Genomic DNA, 19,844 nt, shown 5'->3' with positions numbered 1-19,844 from the left:
AATGTCAAAATCAAGCACTCTTTCCGAAAATTCAAAACCAGGCACCGTTGTGACTATGCTGAATGTCCAAGACTCCGATTCTGGTGAGAATGGAAAGGTTCAATGCTCCATTAATGATTATATCCCTTTTCAGCTGAAGTCAACAAATGCCAATTTCTTCAGTTTAATTACAGATAGTGATTTAGACCGAGAGCGCGAGTCTGAGTATAATATCAGTGTGACGTGCACTGATGAGGGCGTGCCCTCTCTCTCCAGCAGCGTCACGCTCTCCTTACAGATATCAGACGTGAATGATAACGCGCCTGTCTTTGACAAGGGCTCATATGAGGCCTCTGTTCAAGAAAACAACCCACCGGGTCTTTCCATATTCACAGTCAGAGCCAGAGACGCAGATTTTAACCAGAATGCCCGTGTGTCTTACATACTGGAGGACTCGTCGGTTAACGGAGTGCCCGTCTCCTCGTTAGTGTCGGTTAGTGCTGATAGTGGAGTCATACACGCAGTGCGATCTTTCGATTACGAGCAGATCAAAGATTTCCAGTTTCGCTTAAAAGCGCAGGACGGAGGCTCCCCTCCTCTCAGCAGCAACGTGAGCGTGAAAATAAGGATTCAGGACCAGAATGACAACGCGCCTCAGGTTCTGTATCCGGTCCAGTCAGGCGCTTCTGTGGTGGCTGAAATAGTGCCTCGTTCTGAAGATGTGGGTTATCTGGTGACTAAAGTGGTGGCTGTTGATGTGGACTCTGGGCAGAATGCCTGGCTCTCATATAAACTGCAGAAAGCCACAGACAGGGCGCTGTTTGAAGTGGGCTTGCAGAATGGAGAAATTAAATAACTGTGCGCCAAGTTACAGATAAAGATGCTGTGAAACAAAGACTCACTGTTGTAGTGGAGGACAACGGGCAGCCCTCTCGATCAGCTACAGTCAATGTTAACGTGGCGGTGGCGGACAGCTTCCCTGAAGTGCTCTCGGAGTTCACTGACTTTACGCACGATAAGGACTACAACGACACCCTGACTTTCTATCTGGTCTTGGCCTTGGCTGTAGTTTCGTTTCTCTTTATCGTGTCTATCATCGCCATACTGTCAGTCAAATGCTACAGATGGAGACGCGAGCGGATGTTTTACAAATCTGGAGCGAATCTTCCAGTTATTCCGTATTATCCGCCTCTTTACGCAGATGTAGGGGGCACAGGAACTTTACAGCACGTGTACAATTATGAGGTTTGCAGAACCACTGACTCCAGAAAGAGTGATCTGAAATACGGCAGACCTTGCAGTGAAAGCATCATTAGCCTGGACAGCAGTGGAACACAGACACTTACGCATGCGCAAAGACGGAACCTGATCAATGAAGAATTTAATGATCAGGTGAGATTTTTAACTAATTGATACAGCATTTAAAACTTTGGTTCTCACGATTTGTCATTTTTGCTTCACCTGTTGAAACTATTACTTTTCTGAAGCGAATCGTTTCTGAAATTCTAACAAACGGACATTTTAACTTTTAGTATGGTTTGATCATTTGTGTAGTTTTCTTTTCTGAAGTTATTTTACTCGGGTCATTATTCTGTATTCTTAGTAATAAATTTTTCCCTCAGATACGTCAAGTGGAATTACATTTTTTCTAAATTTTCTTATTTTTTTTTTCTAACTATTATTATTATCATTATTATTGCATATTTATTTAGCAATTAGTGTCATTATTTATGACACTAATTGTTGTCATTGTCATGTAAAAAGGAAATTCAGTTTCCCTGACCATGGTCCTGAAATACAACACGGCGGTCATTTCCCCTCATGCATTCTGATACGTCTCTTTACCTCAGTCTTTTTTTTTTTTATTTTCTTTTTTTTTTTTCAGCAGCTGATCGGTCTGTCGTCCTGTTCATATTTAAACCATGCACTCTTTCATTAGTTCTCAGATACGTTGTATGTGATTAATTGTATTTTAGATCTGACTAGCGAACACATAGATAAGACCTGTTCAAAACACTGAGGGAACAATACATTTATTTGTTTTCATATGTTTTTAAATCTTATTTACACAAACTCGAATAATCGTTTCGTATAATATAAATTTGTATTACGATTGACATTTGCTAGTTATATATTTCATGACTTTTAGTAAATTGCTTTTCTCAGATAAGTCTGTCACTAAGTTAAAAGTTTATCATTTTTACGTTTTCTGTAGTTCATCAGACTGGACTCATAGTGCCGCTGTTGGTCAATATGTCAGTTTAGAGAGCAGATCTGCTGCAGTTCCACCCTCATCATCACCATATTATTAGAGAGAGACAGAAGCTGAGAGCACAGTCTGAGAAGAAGAGAGAATACAAATCACAGCGATACTGTATTCAATATACTTCTGGAATTACAGACTTTCTTAGTCTTTGTCACTTTGGATTTATACATGATTTCCTCCAGCTTCTTGGATTGACTTATTTGTTTTCTGCTTCAATCTTCATTCGGTCCTCTGCAAAATGTCGGACAGGACAATGGCGCGGCAAGTACTGCTGTTTATTTGGTTTCTCTCTCTCAGTTTGGCTTTCGGGCAAGTCAGTTACTCCATTCCTGAGGAAATGGCCAAAGGCTCTTTAGTCGGGAACATAGCGCAGGATTTAGGTTTAGATTTAAAGAGACTGAAATCGGGTAAAGCGCGTATTTATACAGGAGACAGCGCTGAATACATCGAGCTGAATAAAGAAAGAGGATTCCTCCTTATCAAAGAGAGAATAGACCGAGAGACGCTATGCGGACAGACAACGCCTTGCGCGCTACATTTTCAGATTATTCTTGAAAACCCGATGCAACTATACAGAGTAACAGTTGAGATACAAGACATTAATGATAACGCCCCTATTTTCAGCCTTAATGAAATGAAATTTGAAATCAGCGAACTGGCTCAGACTGGAGCTAAATTCGATTTGGAGACTGCGGTTGACACCGATGTGGGTTTGAATGGTCTTCAAAGATATACTTTGAAACCAAGTGACAATTTTGTTGTGAAAACTCAACGTTTGGCCGATGGTAGTAAAGCGGTAGAAATGCTTTTACAGAAACCACTAGATCGTGAAAAACAAGACCATATTTCTTTATTGTTAACAGCAGTCGATGGCGGCGAGGTGCAAATGTCAGGCACAATGCTGATACACATTACAGTTTTAGATGCGAATGATAATGCGCCTGTTTGCAGTCAGTCTGTATACAAAGCCAGTATAGCCGAGAACTCCGCAAAAGGCACCGTGTTGACCACAGTCAGCGCTTCAGACGCAGATCAGGGTTCTAATGGTGTCGTCACTTATTCGTTATCTTCAGCAGCGTCTGCAAATCTATTTGACATTGGCCAATATGACGGCGTTCTCAGGATAACTGGTAATGTTGACTACGAAAAAAACAAACATTATCAAATAGCGATTCAAGCCAGTGATCAAGGAGGACATTCTGATTCTTGTAAAGTAATTATTGACGTCACAGATACAAACGACAATAAGCCAGTTATCAGTATAATGTCAAAATCAAATGACATTTCTGAAAATTCCCCACCAGGGACAGTTGTAGCGATGATGAACATACAAGACGCTGATACAAATGAAAATGGAATCGTGAAATGTGAGTTAAATGAAAACATTCCTTTTGTCATCCATTCTTCATCAGACGGGTTTTACAGCCTCGTTACAGAAAGTGATTTAGACCGAGAGCTCGAGTCTGAGTATAATATCAGTGTTACGTGCGCTGATGAGGGCGTGCCCTCTCTCTCCAGCAGCGTCACTCTCTCCTTAGAGATATCAGATGTGAATGATAACGCGCCTGTCTTTGACAAGAGCTCATATGAGGCCTCTGTTCAAGAAAACAACACACCGGGTCTTTCCATATTCACAGTCAGAGCCAGAGACAGAGATTTTAACCAGAATGCCCGTGTGTCTTACATACTGGAGGACTCGTCGGTTAACGGAGTACCCGTCTCCTCGTTAGTGTCAGTTAGTGCTGATAGTGGAGTCATACACGCAGTGCGATCTTTCGATTACGAGCAGATCAAAGATTTCCAGTTCCGCGTAAAAGCGCAGGACGGAGGCTCCCCTCCTCTCAGCAGCAACGTGAGTGTGAAAATAATGATTCAGGACCAGAATGACAACGCGCCTCAGGTTCTGTATCCGGTCCAGTCAGGCGCTTCTGTGGTGGCTGAAATAGTGCCTCGTTCTGCAGATGTGGGTTATCTGGTAACTAAAGTGGTGGCTGTTGATGTGGACTCTGGACAGAATGCCTGGCTCTCATATAAACTGCAGAAAGCCACAGACAGGGCACTGTTTGAAGTGGGCTTACAGAATGGAGAAATAAGAACTGTGCGCCAAGTGACAGATAAAGATGCTGTGAAACAAAGACTCACTGTTGTAGTGGAGGACAACGGGCAGCCCTCTCGATCAGCTACAGTCAATGTTAACGTGGCGGTGGCAGACAGCTTCCCTGAAGTGCTCTCGGAGTTCACTGACTTTACGCACGACAAGGACTACAACGACAGCCTGACTTTCTATCTGGTCTTGGCCTTGGCTGTTGTTTCGTTTCTCTTTATCGTGTCTATCATCGCCATACTGTCAGTCAAATGCTACAGATGGAGACGCGAGCGGATTTTTTACAAATCTGGAGCGAATCTTCCAGTTATTCCGTATTATCCGCCTCTTTACGCAGATGTAGGGGGCACAGGAACTCTACAGCACGTGTACAATTATGAGGTTTGCAGAACCACTGACTCCAGAAAGAGTGATCTGAAATACGGCAGACCTTGCAGTGAAAGCATCATTAGTCTGGACAGCAGCGGAACACAGACACTCACGCATGCGCAAAGGGAGACACTGAGCTTTGATGATTCTGATAAGGTGAGGTTGACTGTTTTTGTATAGTAGGTATACAATAATTTCTCCCTGGAAATTCATACACATATTTACGAAAACAGTAACGGTTTTATGTTTTTGTTTGCTATTATTGTTGTTGTTGTTGTTGTTGTTCAACATCTCTCAGCGAGTAGTGAATAAGCAATCAGCGTTCTGTAATGAATAAGCGGCATTCTTTTCGCTGTCCAAGGTGCTGAATCAATATCAGTTGCCTTCGTTTCATCTTCCCTCTACGCAAACATGTGCTTTGGCATACCAAATACAATTCATTAATTATATGCTGATGTCCTGTAGTGTAAAAATTGTATTATTGAATGTGCATTGGTTTTGTCTGCACTGGATAATTTTGTCAGTTTGATTAAATACCAGACCTTTTAATCATTCTCAAACCAACACTTTGTGATTGTTAAACAGATTCCGTTACAGTTACGTATATTGGCAAATTTTCATTATAATTACACAAACAAAAATTCAGGATTTAATTTTGTGTTTTTGATTATTCTATTTCGCTGCGTATATATCTTTTAAGTATGTGCATTTTATATATAATTTAGATGTATTTTTGCAGTAACTCTGAATGGTCTCAGAGTGCCGCTGTTTGTTAGGGGGATGCGACTGAGAGCGCAAAAGTCCCCTAATACCGCCTTGTCTAACTGCACTTTAAGAAGGAGGAGACTGAGGCGTCTGCATAATGCACATGCGGGGGCATAACACAGAGGACATCGACGCTGTAATAAATAGTCACCTATAGATCCATGTTTAGACGTTGTCTTAGAAATTATCCACTAGTTTTAGATTTATTCTATTTGGAATCTGGAAACATTGAGACTCTGAACTGGATACACCGTGACCTCGTTTATTTGCACTTAAGCAAAATGTCGGACAGAACAATGGCGCGGCAAGTACTGCTGTTTATTTGGTTTCTCTCTCTCAGTTCGGCTCTCGGGCAGGTTAGTTACTCCATTCCTGAGGAAATGGCAAAAGGCTCTTTAGTCGGGAACATAGGGCAGGATTTAGGTTTAGATTTAAAGAGACTGAAATCGGGTAAAGCGCGTATTTATACAGGAGACAGCGCTGAATACATCGAGCTGAATAAAGAAAGGGGAGTCCTCCTTATCAAAGAGAGAATAGACCGAGAGACGCTATGCGGACAGACAACGCCTTGCGCGCTACATTTACAGATTATTCTCGATAATCCTATGGAATTGTTTAGGGTAACTGTTGAAATCACAGACATAAATGACAATTCTCCTCTTTTTAAAAGAGATGAGAGACGATTTGAGATAAGCGAATCAGCAGTTGTAGGATCAAAATTCATGCTGGAGAAAGCGATAGATGCAGACATTGGCGCAAATGACCTACAAAGCTATTTTCTGCAACCTACTGATCATTTTAATTTAAAACTTCATGGTCAGAGTGATGGAAGTAAAAAGGTTGAAATGATTCTACAAAAGCCTTTAGACCGAGAAAATCAAGAAAACATGTCTCTGATATTAACCGCAATAGATGGTGGAGAACCACCAAAATCAGGAACAGTTCAGATTCATATTACAGTGCTTGATATAAACGATAATGCTCCAGTTTTTGCTAAGCCTGTATATACGGCGATGATTACAGAAAACTCCCAGAGTGGCACGCCACTCATAACTGTTAGTGCTTCTGATTCAGATAAAGGGACAAATGGAGATGTCAGTTATTTAATTGCAAACAGTGACGGTGTATCTGACATTTTTCATATTGATGAAAATGGATTGGTGATTTTAGTCGGAAAAATTGACTTTGAAACGGCTAAACATTACCAAATTGATATAGAAGCAGTAGATAATGGTGGACTGTCTGATTCTAGCAAAATAATGGTCGATGTGATTGATATAAATGATAACGCGCCCGTCATCACAGTTATGTCAAAATCTAATGCAATTCCTGAGGACTCTCTACAGAGTACTGTGACTTCCATTATCAATGTTAATGATCCGGATTTTGACAGTAATGGACTAGTTCATTGCAGTGTAAATGAAAACATTCCTTTTACAATCAAATCAACTTCTAATGGATTTTATAGTATTGTGACAGACCGTAATTTAGACCGAGAGCGCGAGTCTGAGTATAATATCAGTGTTACTTGCGCTGATGAGGGCGTGCCCTCTCTCTCCAGCAGCGTCACTCTCTCCTTACAGATATCAGATGTGAATGATAACGCACCTGTCTTTGACAAGGGCTCGTATGAGGCCTCTGTTCAAGAAAACAACACACCGGGACTTTCCATATTCACAGTCAGAGCCAGAGACGCAGATTTTAACCAGAATGCCCGTGTGTCTTACATACTGGAGGACTCGTCGGTTAACGGAGTGCCAGTCTCCTCGCTAGTGTCAGTTAGTGCTGATAGTGGAGTCATACACGCTGTGCGATCTTTAGATTATGAGCAGATCAAATATTTCCAGTTCCGCGTAAAAGCGCAGGACGGAGGCTCCCCTCCTCTCAGCAGCAACGTGAGTGTGAAAATAACGATTCAGGACCAGAATGACAACGCGCCTCAGGTTCTGTATCCGGTCCAGTCAGGCGCTTCTGTGGTGGCTGAAATAGTGCCTCGTTCTGCAGATGTGGGTTATCTGGTGACTAAAGTGGTGGCTATTGATGTAGACTCTGGACAGAATGCCTGGCTCTCATATAAACTGCAGAAAGCCACAGACAGGACGCTGTTTGAAGTGGGCTTACAGAATGGAGAAATAAGAACTGTGCGCCAAGTGACAGATAAAGATGCTGTGAAACAAAGACTCACTGTTGTAGTGGAGGACAACGGGCAGCCCTCTCGATCAGCTACAGTCAGTGTTAACGTGGCGGTGGCGGACAGCTTCCCTGAAGTGCTCTCGGAGTTCACTGACTTTACGCACGACAAGCACTACAACGACAATCTGACTTTCTATCTGGTCTTGGCCTTGGCTGTAGTTTCGTTTCTCTTTATCGTGTCTATCATCGCCATACTGTCAGTCAAATGCTACAGATGGAGACGCGAGCGGATGTTTTACAAATCTGGAGCGAATCTTCCAGTTATTCCGTATTATCCGCCTCTTTACGCAGACGTAGGGGGCACAGGAACTTTACAGCACGTGTACAATTATGAGGTTTGCAGAACCACTGACTCCAGAAAGAGTGATCTAAAATACGGCAGACCTTACAGTGAGAGCATCATTAGTCTGGACAGCAGTGGAACACAGACGCTCAGGCATGCGCAAAGGGAGAGACTGAACTATGATGATTGTGAGGATCAGGTGAGAATTATATTATAGCCAAGTTCCTCATATGTGTTATCTTTATTTCCGTAAAAATGTTGACAAGGTCGTGTCATGACTGCTATACTATGAAATCTTTAAATATATTAATTGTTACATTATTATTTTTTTTTTCTGTTGTTTGTATTGAACGGTTGTTTTTCTATGCTTGACTTTCCCTGTTTTTGTTGGTACGCACCGTAAGAAATTGTTTCATTTAACAATTTGTAAGTAGAAAGAAAGAAAGAAATGGCATTGCACCCTGTGGTTTTCAGGTACGACTTTTTTTATCAAGTAATTTTTTCACACCTAAAATCATTCTGTGCTGCAAAATGCTGTATAAATTTAGACAGAAGGAAGCACGAATGAGTCCCATTGCATTAGTTTCATAAATGGATATTGTATTTGTTTGTTGTGTTTTGACGTTTCCATTTATCATGCTTGAGATCCTAGGTTAAAAACATACACACACACACACACACACACACACACACACACACACACACAAACACCACAAATATATATATATATATATATATATATATATATATATATATATATATATATAAATGAGCAAAAATAATTTTATTTATTTATTTATTTGTATTTATGTTTATCAAAGTTTTAATGTAATATCTGTCTGATGCTCTAAGTGCCGCTGTTGGTCAGTGTTTCTGTGTAACAGGCACTTGTTTTTAGATACGCCTCCACTTTCTGACATCACATTCCGCAGAATCTCTTCCATTCAGACGGTCTCCCCTTTACATTAAAGCATCTAGAGATTCGCTTCCATGCGTTTTCGGATGAAGATTGATGTTTTTCAAGCTTTGAGAACCTTCTGTTCTTCGACTTTTTTTCTGTAGTGGAATAGAAAATTCGGATTATGTCGGTTCTTTGTTGTTCTTTCGCCCAAAGAGGCGCATCTTCGACGCGGATTTCATCATGGCTAATGCAGCCTCTCTTGCTGTGCGTCTTTGTCATGACCGTTGCGCGCGGGCAGGTCCGTTATTCTATTCCAGAGGAGATGACAAAGGGCTCGCTTGTGGGAAATATTGTTCAGGATCTCGGTTTGGATGTAAAGAGGCTGAAATCTGGTCGAGCGCGGATCTTTACGGAGGACAGTCGTGAGTACATCGGTCTGAATGTAGATAAAGGGACTCTGGTAGTGAAAGAGAGGATAGATAGAGAGGAGCTGTGCCCCCAAGTGTCTCCCTGCTCCTTACATTTTCAGATCATTCTAGAAAACCCCATGGAGCTGCATAGAATTGATGTAGAAATATTGGATATCAATGATCATGCTCCTGTTTTCTTAAAAAAAGAAATAAACTTCCAAATTAGCGAATTAGCGTTACCTGGAGCCAGATACTCAATAGATAGCGCTAAAGATCCAGATGTAGGTTTAAATTCACTTCAGACGTATAAATTAAATCCGAACGACCATTTTGTGCTCAAAACATTGTCTCACGCTGACGGTACTAAATATGTCGAAATGGTCTTACAGACTCCATTGGACAGAGAAAAACAAGAGGAGTATAATCTGATTTTAACCGCCTTTGACGGTGGGTCCCCCCAGAAAACTGGAACCTTAAAAATTAACATTATTGTCTTGGATGCAAATGACAACGCTCCTGTTTTTAGTCAGTCTGTATATACAGCACTTGTAGCTGAAAATGCGCCGATGGGATCATTAGTCTTAAAGGTTAGTGCAACTGACGCAGATCAAGGAACAAATAAACAAGTTTCCTATTCATTCTCGGAAAGCAGTGATAGTATCTTAGATAAATTTAATATTGATCTAACAAATGGTGATATTACAGTTATTGGCCCTCTAGACTTTGAAAAATCAAAGAAATACGAGCTAAATGTGGTGGCGACAGACATTGGTGGTTTAACAGATACTGCTAAAGTGATGGTGGAAATTACAGATGTTAATGACAATGCCCCTGTAATTAATGTAATATCGTTCTCAAACCCTTTGCCAGAAAATTCCGCTCCTGAGACTGTGATAGCGATGTTGAATGTCAAAGATTTAGATTCGGGGAAAAATGGACAGGTGATATGTTTAATTAATTCTAGTTTACCATTTCAAATCAGACAATCAACCTCAAATTTCTACAGTCTGATTACTGATCAACTTTTAGATCGTGAAAAAATGTCTGAATATAATATCACAATAACTGCTATTGATGAGGGTTCGCCTTCTTTCTCTACTAATAAAACACTGACTCTGAGAATCTCTGATGTCAATGACAACGCCCCTGTGTTTCAGCGTCAGACATACACCGCATATGTGAAGGAAAATAATTCACCTGGAGTCTCTGTTTTATCTGTTAAAGCGCATGACAAAGACTCGGGCAATAACGCACGTATTTCATATTTTTTGGAAGATATTCTTGTGAATGGCGTCTCTGCCTCGACGTTTATTTCAGTGAATGCAGAGAGTGGAGAGATTCTTGCTGTTCGTTCGTTTGATTATGAGCAGACAAAAGAATTTCGCATTCGCGTAAAAGCGCAGGACGGAGGAAATCCTCCACTTAGCAGCAACGTGAGCGTGAAAATAAAGATTCAGGACCAGAATGACAATGCGCCTCAGGTTCTGTATCCGGTCCAGTCAGGTGCTTCTGTGGTGGCTGAAATAGTGCCTCGTTCTGCAGATGTGGGTTATCTGGTGACTAAAGTGGTGGCTGTTGATGTAGACTCTGGACAGAATGCCTGGCTCTCATATAAACTACAGAAAGCCACAGACAGGGCGCTGTTTGAAGTGGGCTTACAGAATGGAGAAATAAGAACTGTGCGGCAAGTGACAGATAAAGATGCTGTGAAACAAAGACTCACTGTTGTAGTGGAGGACAACGGACAGCCCTCTCGATCAGCTACAGTCAATGTTAACGTGGCGGTGGCGGACAGCTTCCCTGAAGTGCTCTCGGAGTTCACTGACTTTACGCACGACAAGGACTACAACGACAATCTGACTTTCTATCTGGTCTTGGCCTTGGCTGTAGTTTCGTTTCTCTTTATCGTGTCTATCATCGCCATACTGTCAGTCAAATGCTACAGATGGAGACGCGAGCGGATGTTTTACAAATCTGGAGCGAATCTTCCGGTTATTCCGTATTATCCGCCTCTTTACGCAGACGTAGGGGGCACAGGAACTTTACAGCACGTGTACAATTATGAGGTTTGCAGAACCACTGACTCCAGAAAGAGTGATCTGAAATACAGCAGACCTTGCAGTGAGAGCATCATTAGTCTGGACAGCAGCGGAACACAGACACTCACGCATGCGCAGAGAGCAAAACTGAATAATGAGGATTCTTTTGATCAGGTGAGCTCGAGTGAATGATCATTATTATGACTTACTGGTATCCATTTATTTATTTACTTGTCTTCTCTTTCTGGTTTCATGGGTTTCATGGTTGTGCGCTGTATAAGTATCATTTTATTTTTTAGATATATAACTGAAGAAATAGCAGCTATAGTTCAAATGTTCTTACCCGATAACAATTTGGTGTCTATACATTTTATACATTTTATATTAAAACCATAACTTTTCGGTGTTTTGTAAAAAAATAAAATAAAAAAAAAAAATAAGAAAAAAGGGAACACAGGCTTTTTTTTTTTTTTTTTTTTTTTTTTTCAGTTACACTCAGTCAAGTAAGAGTTTTTTTTTTTATTTATTTATTTATTTATTTTTTAATTGTGGTTATGTGTGTGCGCATGAGTGAGCCACAATGAATCTTACCAGATTTACTTAAGAGCTAGGCTATATAATATTCTCTTCTTTGCTTTTGACCATTTTCCTTTCATCATATTTTAAGTGTTCATTTCAAAACATCATTTATTTATATTTCAGCAAAATTCTGCCTTAACGCAAAGTTAAGTCAGAGTGACTATATGGTCGCAATTCATGTCATTATCTGCATCGCTCCTTAGTAGTGTTTTTTTGTTTTGTTTTGTTTTTTTGTTTTGTTTTTTTTTTCATTGTAATATTTCTTTAATGCACTAAGTGCCGCTGTTGGTCAGTGTGTTCGGGCTTTAAACACTCAATTTTAGATCCTCCTCTTCTTTCTGACATCACATTTTGCAGAATCTCTCTTTCATTCAGTCGGCCTCTTCTTTACACTGAAGCATTCAGACATTCGCTGCCTTGTGTTTTCACATGAACTTTTATTTATTTTTATTTTTTTTTCTGAATCATTTTTTGTTTGACTTTTCTTCTGTAGTGGAATAGAAGACTTGGATTATGTCAGTTCTTTGTTGTTTTTACGCGCAAAGAGGCGCATCTTCGACGCGGATTTCATCATGGCTAATGCCTCCTCTCTTGCTGTGCGTCTTTGTCATGGCCGTTGCGCGCGGGCAGGTCCGTTATTCTATTCCAGAGGAGATGACAAGGGGTTCGCTGGTAGGAAATATCGTTCAGGATCTCGGTTTGGATGTAAAGAGGCTGAAATCTGGTCGAGCGCGGATCTTTACGGAGGACAGTCGTGAGTACATCGGTCTGAATGTAGATAAAGGGACTCTGGTAGTGAAAGAGAGGATAGATAGAGAGGAGCTGTGCGCCCAAGTGTCTCCCTGCTCCTTACATTTTCAGATTATTCTAGAAAACCCCATGGAGCTGCATAGAATTGATGTGGAAATTTTAGACATTAATGATAATGCTCCAGTTTTCACACGCCGAGAAATACAGTTTCAAATAAGTGAATCTGCTACACCTGGGGCCAAATTTTCTTTAGATAAGGCGCAAGATTCTGATGTGGGTTTAAATACCCTTCAGAAATACACACTCAATCCGACTGATCATTTTTCTCTGAAAGAACAGATGGGCAATGATGGATTGAAATATGCTGAAATGATCCTACAAAAAACACTAGATAGAGAAACTCAAGAGGAGCATAAATTAATATTGACGGCGTTTGATGGCGGCAGTCCTCAGAAATCAGGCACTATTAAAATAAGTGTTCTTGTAATCGACGCAAATGACAATGCTCCTGTGTTTGGTCTCCCCGTGTATAGAGTTTCCTTATTAGAGAATTCAGCAAAGGGCACTGATGTTGTGAGCGTGACTGCAACTGATAAAGACAAAGGCACGAATGCTGAACTGACGTATTCCTTCTCACAAACATCAGGAAAGGCTTTAGAACTGTTCAGTATAGATTCACAAAGTGGTGACATTATTGTTAACGGTGACCTGGATTTCGAAAAGTCAAAACATTTTCAATTAAACGTTGAAGCAACTGATACAGGTGGCTTAACAGATTCCAGTAAAGTTATTATCGAATTAATGGACGTTAATGACAATGCACCCATGATAAGCGTAATTTCATTTTCTAACCCAATACCCGAGGACGCAGCGCCGGAGACTGCGATAGCGATGCTGAATGTCAAAGATTTAGATTCAGGGAGAAACGGACAGGTTAAATGTTCTATTGCTCCAAATTTGCCATTCAAAATACAGTCATCCACCTCAAATTTCTATAGTGTGACAACCGATCAATTATTAGACCGTGAAAAAATATCCGAATATAATATCACAATAACAGCTATTGACGAGGGCTCGCCTTCTTTCTCTGCTAATAAAACACTGACTCTGAAAATCTCTGATGTCAATGACAACGCCCCTGTGTTTCAGCGTCAGTCATACACCGCATATGTGATGGAAAATAATTCACCTGGAGTCTCAGTTTTATCTGTTAAAGCGCATGACAAAGACTCCGGCAATAACGCGCGTATTTCATATTTTCTGGAAGACATTCTTGTGAATGGCGTCTCTGCCTCGACATTTATTTCAGTGAATACAGAGAGCGGAGAGATTCTTGCTGTTCGTTCGTTTGATTATGAGCAGACAAAAGAATTTAGTATTCGCGTAAAAGCGCAGGACGGAGGAAATCCTCCTCTCAGCAGCAACGTGAGCGTGAAAATAATAATTCAGGACCAGAACGACAACGCGCCTCAGGTTCTGTATCCGGTCCAGTCAGGCGCTTCTATGGTAGCTGAAATAGTGCCTCGTTCTGCAGATGTGGGTTATCTGGTGACTAAAGTGGTTGCTGTTGATGTGGACTCTGGACAGAATGCCTGGCTCTCTTATAAACTGCAGAAAGCCACAGACAGGGCACTGTTTGAAGTGGGCTTACAGAATGGAGAAATAAGAACTGTGCGCCAAGTGACAGATAAAGATGCTGTGAAACAAAGACTCACTGTTGTAGTGGAAGACAACGGGCAGCCCTCTCGATCAGCTACAGTCAATGTTAACGTGGCGGTGGCGGACAGCTTCCCTGAAGTGCTCTCGGAGTTCACTGACTTTACGCACGACAAGGACTACAACGACACCCTGACTTTCTATCTGGTCTTGGCCTTGGCTGTAGTTTCGTCTCTCTTTATCGTGTCTATCATCGCCATACTGTCAGTCAAATGCTACAGATGGAGACGCGAGCGGATGTTTTACAAATCTGGAGCGAATCTTCCAGTTATTCCGTATTATCCACCTCTTAACGCAGACGTAGGGGGCACAGGAACTTTACAGCACGTGTACAATTATGAGATTTGCAGAACCACTGACTCCAGAAAGAGTGATCTGAAATATGGCAGACCTTGCAGTGAAAGCATCATTAGTCTGGACAGCAGCGGAACACAGACACTCACGCGTGCGCAGAGAGCAAAACTGAATAATGAGGATCCTTTTGATCAGGTGAGCTCGCATGAATGGATAGAAATATGACTTTGTCTTCCGTTCAATAGTTTTTCTTTTTGAAGTTTTTCAGTTTTTTGTGCAAAATGGCAAACAATTACAAATGTACTGTATCGACAGCATTTTTGTGACTATACATTTTTCACAATTTTCATATTAAACTTATTACTTTTAATATTTTACACAAAATTATTTGTGTGTGTGTATGTGCGTGCGTGTGTGCGTGCGTGCTTGCGTGCTTATGTGTGCGTGCCTGAGTGAGTCACAGCGAATCGTACCTTCGTTGCTTAAGGGCTGTTTTATATTCTCTGCTTTGCCTCCGGTTGTTTCCTTTTGTCATATTTAGGTCTTTGGTTAATATAATGTTGTTATTGGTATTTTAGGAGAAACCCCGTTAACGCTATATGGTACGCATTATGTTCTAACCATGAAATATTTTTTTTTAAATAAGTTTTTATTACATGAAATAGCTTCAATTATACAAATCCAAAAAAAAAATGTAAAAAATTTTTTATGGGGGGGTATTTAGGAAAACGTTGCCATATGGCAACAGTGTACCACAATGGAAAATGACCAAAAAAGTAGTTTTTCTATTAAACTATGATTATCTTTTCTATTTAAATTGACATTTCTTTTAGATATTGATAGATTTTTATACTTTGAACTCATGCAAACCAAAAGTAAGTAGGTTCCTATCATTTAACCTTCAAAATAGTACTTAAAAGGTTTATAATAATGCTTGCAAACGGACAAAAAAATTCGCTTTTGTACCATATATGCATATCAAATTCATCAACTTTTTATTGTTTTACATCCACAAAGATTCCAAAAACAAGTCTTTTTGAAAGTATTTTATACAAGTTAAGTAAATGTATGGTAGCATGGAAAAATGCACTAATACCATGTAGAACATGAAAACATAAAATTCAGGTATTACGATAGGGGGCTCCCTGAAGTAAAGTGAAAAGTGAAAGTTGTGACATTTGCCAAGTGTGGTAACCCATACTCGGAATTGGTGCTCTGCATTTAACCCATCCAAGTGCACACACACAGCAGTGAGAAGTGAACACACCGTGAACACACACCCAGAGCAGCAGGCAGCTATATCCAGCGCACAGGGAGCAACTGGGGGTTCAGTGCCTTGCTCAAGGGCACTTCAGCCATGGGTATTGAGGGTGGAAGAGAGCGCTGTTCATTCACTCTCCACCCACCGGCAACTCCTACCAGCACCGAGACTCAAACCGGTGACCTTTGGGTAACTAGTCCAACACTCTGACTTTTAGGCCACAGCTGCCCCTCACTGTGGGTTTTCCCAGTCCATCACTGTGCACATGTCTCAGTCCAACTCAAGTCACAATTCATGACATACCATGAAACTGCAAAAAAGCAGTTCCTTCCAGCTGTGATGCAAAGGTGCAAGTCACATTTGCTGCACTTCATGCGGACGATCCCCCTGCAGCCAGGGTATTTGCACTTCCCTTTATTCTCCATGACAGGCCAACTCTGCACTCTTCCTATTGCCCTTTCCATAAAATATAGCTATATTCATTTTCTGAAATGAAGACATAATTTTGTTATTTATACATAAATACAACTATACTACAATAAACACTTCAAATCATTAAATATACTGTGATAATTTTATTGATGGTACTATCTATAAAAAAAAATCCCAATGGGGAAATACATTCCTGCAATTCCACTGTGGTACAGTGTTGCCATATGGCAACACACCTATTTTTCCATAGTGGTACAGAGCTGCCATATGGCAACCTTGATATTTTCTTAATTTACAGTAAAACTATGTTAGACAAAATGTATTTATGATTGAAAATATCTAATTTACTTACCAAAGATGTTGCAAAAAAATCCCCCTTGAGAAAAGATGTTTAGAAATTAGGTTAATAGAGCAATTTCTGGAGCACTTCAACAGGTGTCTTCTGTGTGAGGGTGACAGTGGGAAAAGGAGTTTTGGGAGGACATTCAGTTGTCATGTGACTTAAAAACAGCACGTCATTGGCTACCTTAAGGCCTAACCTTTTAATTCCCATAATGTGATATATCGTAGTTTTTTTCAAAATAACAAGGAAATGAGTATAAATTAATTGTTGCCATACAGCAAATCACTACCATATAATGTTAACGCTAAATGTATATTTTGGTTGCAGTTAATGACGTTTTTTTTATTATTACTTTATTATTTCTCTTTAACAAAAAAAAAAAAAAAAAAGTGGTGGGGGAGGGGGTGGGGGTTCTTCTTCTGTGTAATGTTTCGCTGATGCACTAAGTGCCGCTGTTGGTCAGTGTGTTTGGGATTTAAACACTGTTTTTTAGATCATCCTCGACTTTCTGACATCACATTCTGCAGAATCTCTCTTTCATTCAGACGATCCTTGTTTAACTCCGAAGCATCGAGACACTCCCTGTGTTTTCGGATGAAGTTGATATTTTTCAACCTTTCTGAATCTTTTGTTTGTTCGACTTTTCTTCTGTAGTGGGACAGAGGATTTTCAGTATGTCGGGTCTTTGTTGTTTTTACGCGCAAAGAGGCGCATCTTCGACGCGGATTTCATCATGGCTAATGCAGCCTCTCGTGCTGTGCGTCTTTGTCATGGCTGTTGCGCGCGGGCAGGTCCGTTATTCTATTCCAGAGGAGATGACAAAGGGCTCGCTGGTGGGAAATATCGTTCAGGATCTCGGTTTGGATGTTAAGAGGTTGAAATCTGGTCGAGCGCGGATCTTCACGGAGGACAGTCGTGAGTACATCGGTCTGAATGTGGATAAAGGGACTCTGGTAGTGAAAGAGAGGATAGATAGAGAGGAGCTGTGTGCCCAAGTGTCTCCCTGCTCCTTATATTTTCAGATCATTCTAGAAAACCCCATGGAGCTGCATAGAATTGATGTAGAAATATTAGATATAAATGATCATGCTCCCGTTTTCGTAAACAAAGAGATACATATTCAGATTAGCGAATTAGCGTTACCTGGAGCCAGATACTCAATCGATAGCGCTGATGATGCTGACGAGGGTTTAAATTCACTTCAGACGTATAAATTAAATCCGAACGACCATTTTGTGCTCAAAACATTGTCTCACGCTGACGGTACTAAATATGTCGAAATGGTCTTACAGACTCCATTGGACAGAGAAAAACAAGAGGAGTATAATCTGATTTTAACCGCCTTTGACGGTGGGTCCCCCCAGAAAACTGGAACCTTAAAAATTAACATTATTGCCTTGGATGCAAATGACAACGCTCCTGTTTTTAGTCAGTCTGTATATACAGCACTTGTAGCTGAAAATGCACCGATGGGATCATTAGTCTTAAAAGTTAGTGCAACTGACGCAGATCAAGGAACAAATAAACAAGTTTCCTATTCATTTTCCCAAAGTAGCAAAGGCATCTCGAATATTTTTAATGTGGATCCTTCTAACGGTGATATATTACTCACTGGACCTCTAGACTTTGAAAAATCAAAGAAATACGAACTGAATGTGGTGGCGACAGACAATGGTGGTTTAACAGATACTGCTAAAGTTATGGTGGAAATTACAGATTTTAATGACAATGCCCCTGTAATTAATGTAATATCTTTCTCAAACCCTTTGCCAGAAAATTCAGCTCCTGAGACTGTGATAGCGATGTTGAATGTCAAAGATTTAGATTCGGGGAAAAATGGACAGGTGAGATGTTTAATTAACCCTAGTTTACCGTTCCGAATAAGACAATCATCCTCAAATTTCTACAGTTTAATCAATGATCAAATTTTAGACCGTGAAAAAATGTCTGAATATAATATCACAATAACAGCTATTGATGAGGGCTCGCCTTCTTTCTCTACTAATACAACACTGACCCTGAAAATCTCTGATGTCAATGACAACGCCCCTGTGTTTCAGCATCAGTCATACACCGCATATGTGATGGAAAATAATTCACCCGGAGTCTCTGTTTTATCTGTTAAAGCGCATGACAAAGACTCGGGCAATAACGCACGTATTTCATATTTTCTGGAAGACATTCTTGTGAATGGGGTCTCTGCCTCGACGTTTATTTCAGTGAATGCAGAGAGCGGAGAGATTCTTGCTGTTCGTTCATTAGATTATGAGCAGACAAAAGAATTTAGCATTCGCGTAAAAGCGCAGGACGGAGGAAATCCTCCACTCAGCAGCAACGTGAGCGTGAAAATAAAGATTCAGGACCAGAATGACAACGTGCCTCAGGTTCTGTATCCGGTCCAGTCAGGCGCTTCTGTGGTAGCTGAAATAGTGCCTCGTTCTGCAGATGTGGGTTATCTGGTGACTAAAGTGGTTGCTGTTGATGTGGACTCTGGACAGAATGCCTGGCTCTCATATAAACTACAGAAAGCCACAGACAGGGCGCTGTTTGAAGTGGGCTTACAGAATGGAGAAATAAGAACTGTGCGCCAAGTGACAGATAAAGATGCTGTGAAACAAAGACTCACTGTTGTAGTGGAGGACAACGGGCAGCCCTCTCGATCAGCTACAGTCAATGTTAACGTGGCGGTGGCGGACAGCTTCCCTGAAGTGCTCACGGAGTTCACTGATTTTCCACACGACAAGGACTACAACGACAACCTGACTTTCTATCTGGTCTTGGCCTTGGCTGTAGTGTCGTTTCTCTTAATCGTGTCTATCATCGCCATACTGTCAGTCAAATGCTACAGATGGAGACGCGAGCGGATGTTTTACAAATCTGGAGCAAATCTTCCAGTTATTCCGTATTATCCGCCTCTTTACGCAGACGTAGGTGGCACAGGAACTTTACAGCACGTGTACAATTATGAGGTTTGCAGAACCACTGACTCCAGAAAGAGTGATCTGAAATACGGCAGACCTTGCAGTGAGAGTATCATTAGTCTGGACAGCAGCGGAACACAGACACTCACGCATGCGCAAAGAGCAAAACTGAATAATGAAGATTCTTTTGATCAGGTGAGCTCGTGTGAATGATCCTGAATGTGACTTGATAATTATAT

General features: G+C 40.8%; 1 protein-coding gene and 4 pseudogenes across 13 annotated transcripts in view; all 5 read left to right on the top strand.

The window, feature by feature from the left end:
• Positions 1 to 19,844, top strand: part of LOC109079679 (protocadherin gamma-A11-like) — a 159,243-nt gene that overhangs the window by 107,146 nt on the left and 32,253 nt on the right. Inside the window, exon 1 of one of the 13 annotated variants that reach the window (XM_042737875.1) lies at positions 17,141 to 19,800. The exons of the other annotated variants lie outside the window; for them this stretch is intronic. Coding sequence (XP_042593809.1) covers positions 17,359 to 19,800 — 2,442 coding nt within the window. The 5' untranslated portion in view covers positions 17,141 to 17,358. Of the gene's footprint in view, positions 1 to 17,140; positions 19,801 to 19,844 lie in introns of those variants that run through there. 13 annotated transcript variants of the gene reach the window in all.
• LOC109108547 lies at positions 1,393 to 4,874 on the top strand (annotated as a pseudogene).
• On the top strand, positions 4,881 to 8,158 carry LOC109108548 (annotated as a pseudogene).
• On the top strand, positions 8,756 to 11,483 carry LOC109086844 (annotated as a pseudogene).
• LOC109108266 lies at positions 11,831 to 14,695 on the top strand (annotated as a pseudogene).

This window comes from Cyprinus carpio, chromosome B14 (genome assembly GCF_018340385.1).
Source record: "Cyprinus carpio isolate SPL01 chromosome B14, ASM1834038v1, whole genome shotgun sequence".
Lineage (NCBI taxonomy): Eukaryota > Metazoa > Chordata > Actinopteri > Cypriniformes > Cyprinidae > Cyprinus > Cyprinus carpio.
Note: the sequence above shows the minus strand (reverse complement) of the source record. Positions and strands in the feature narration are given on the sequence as shown.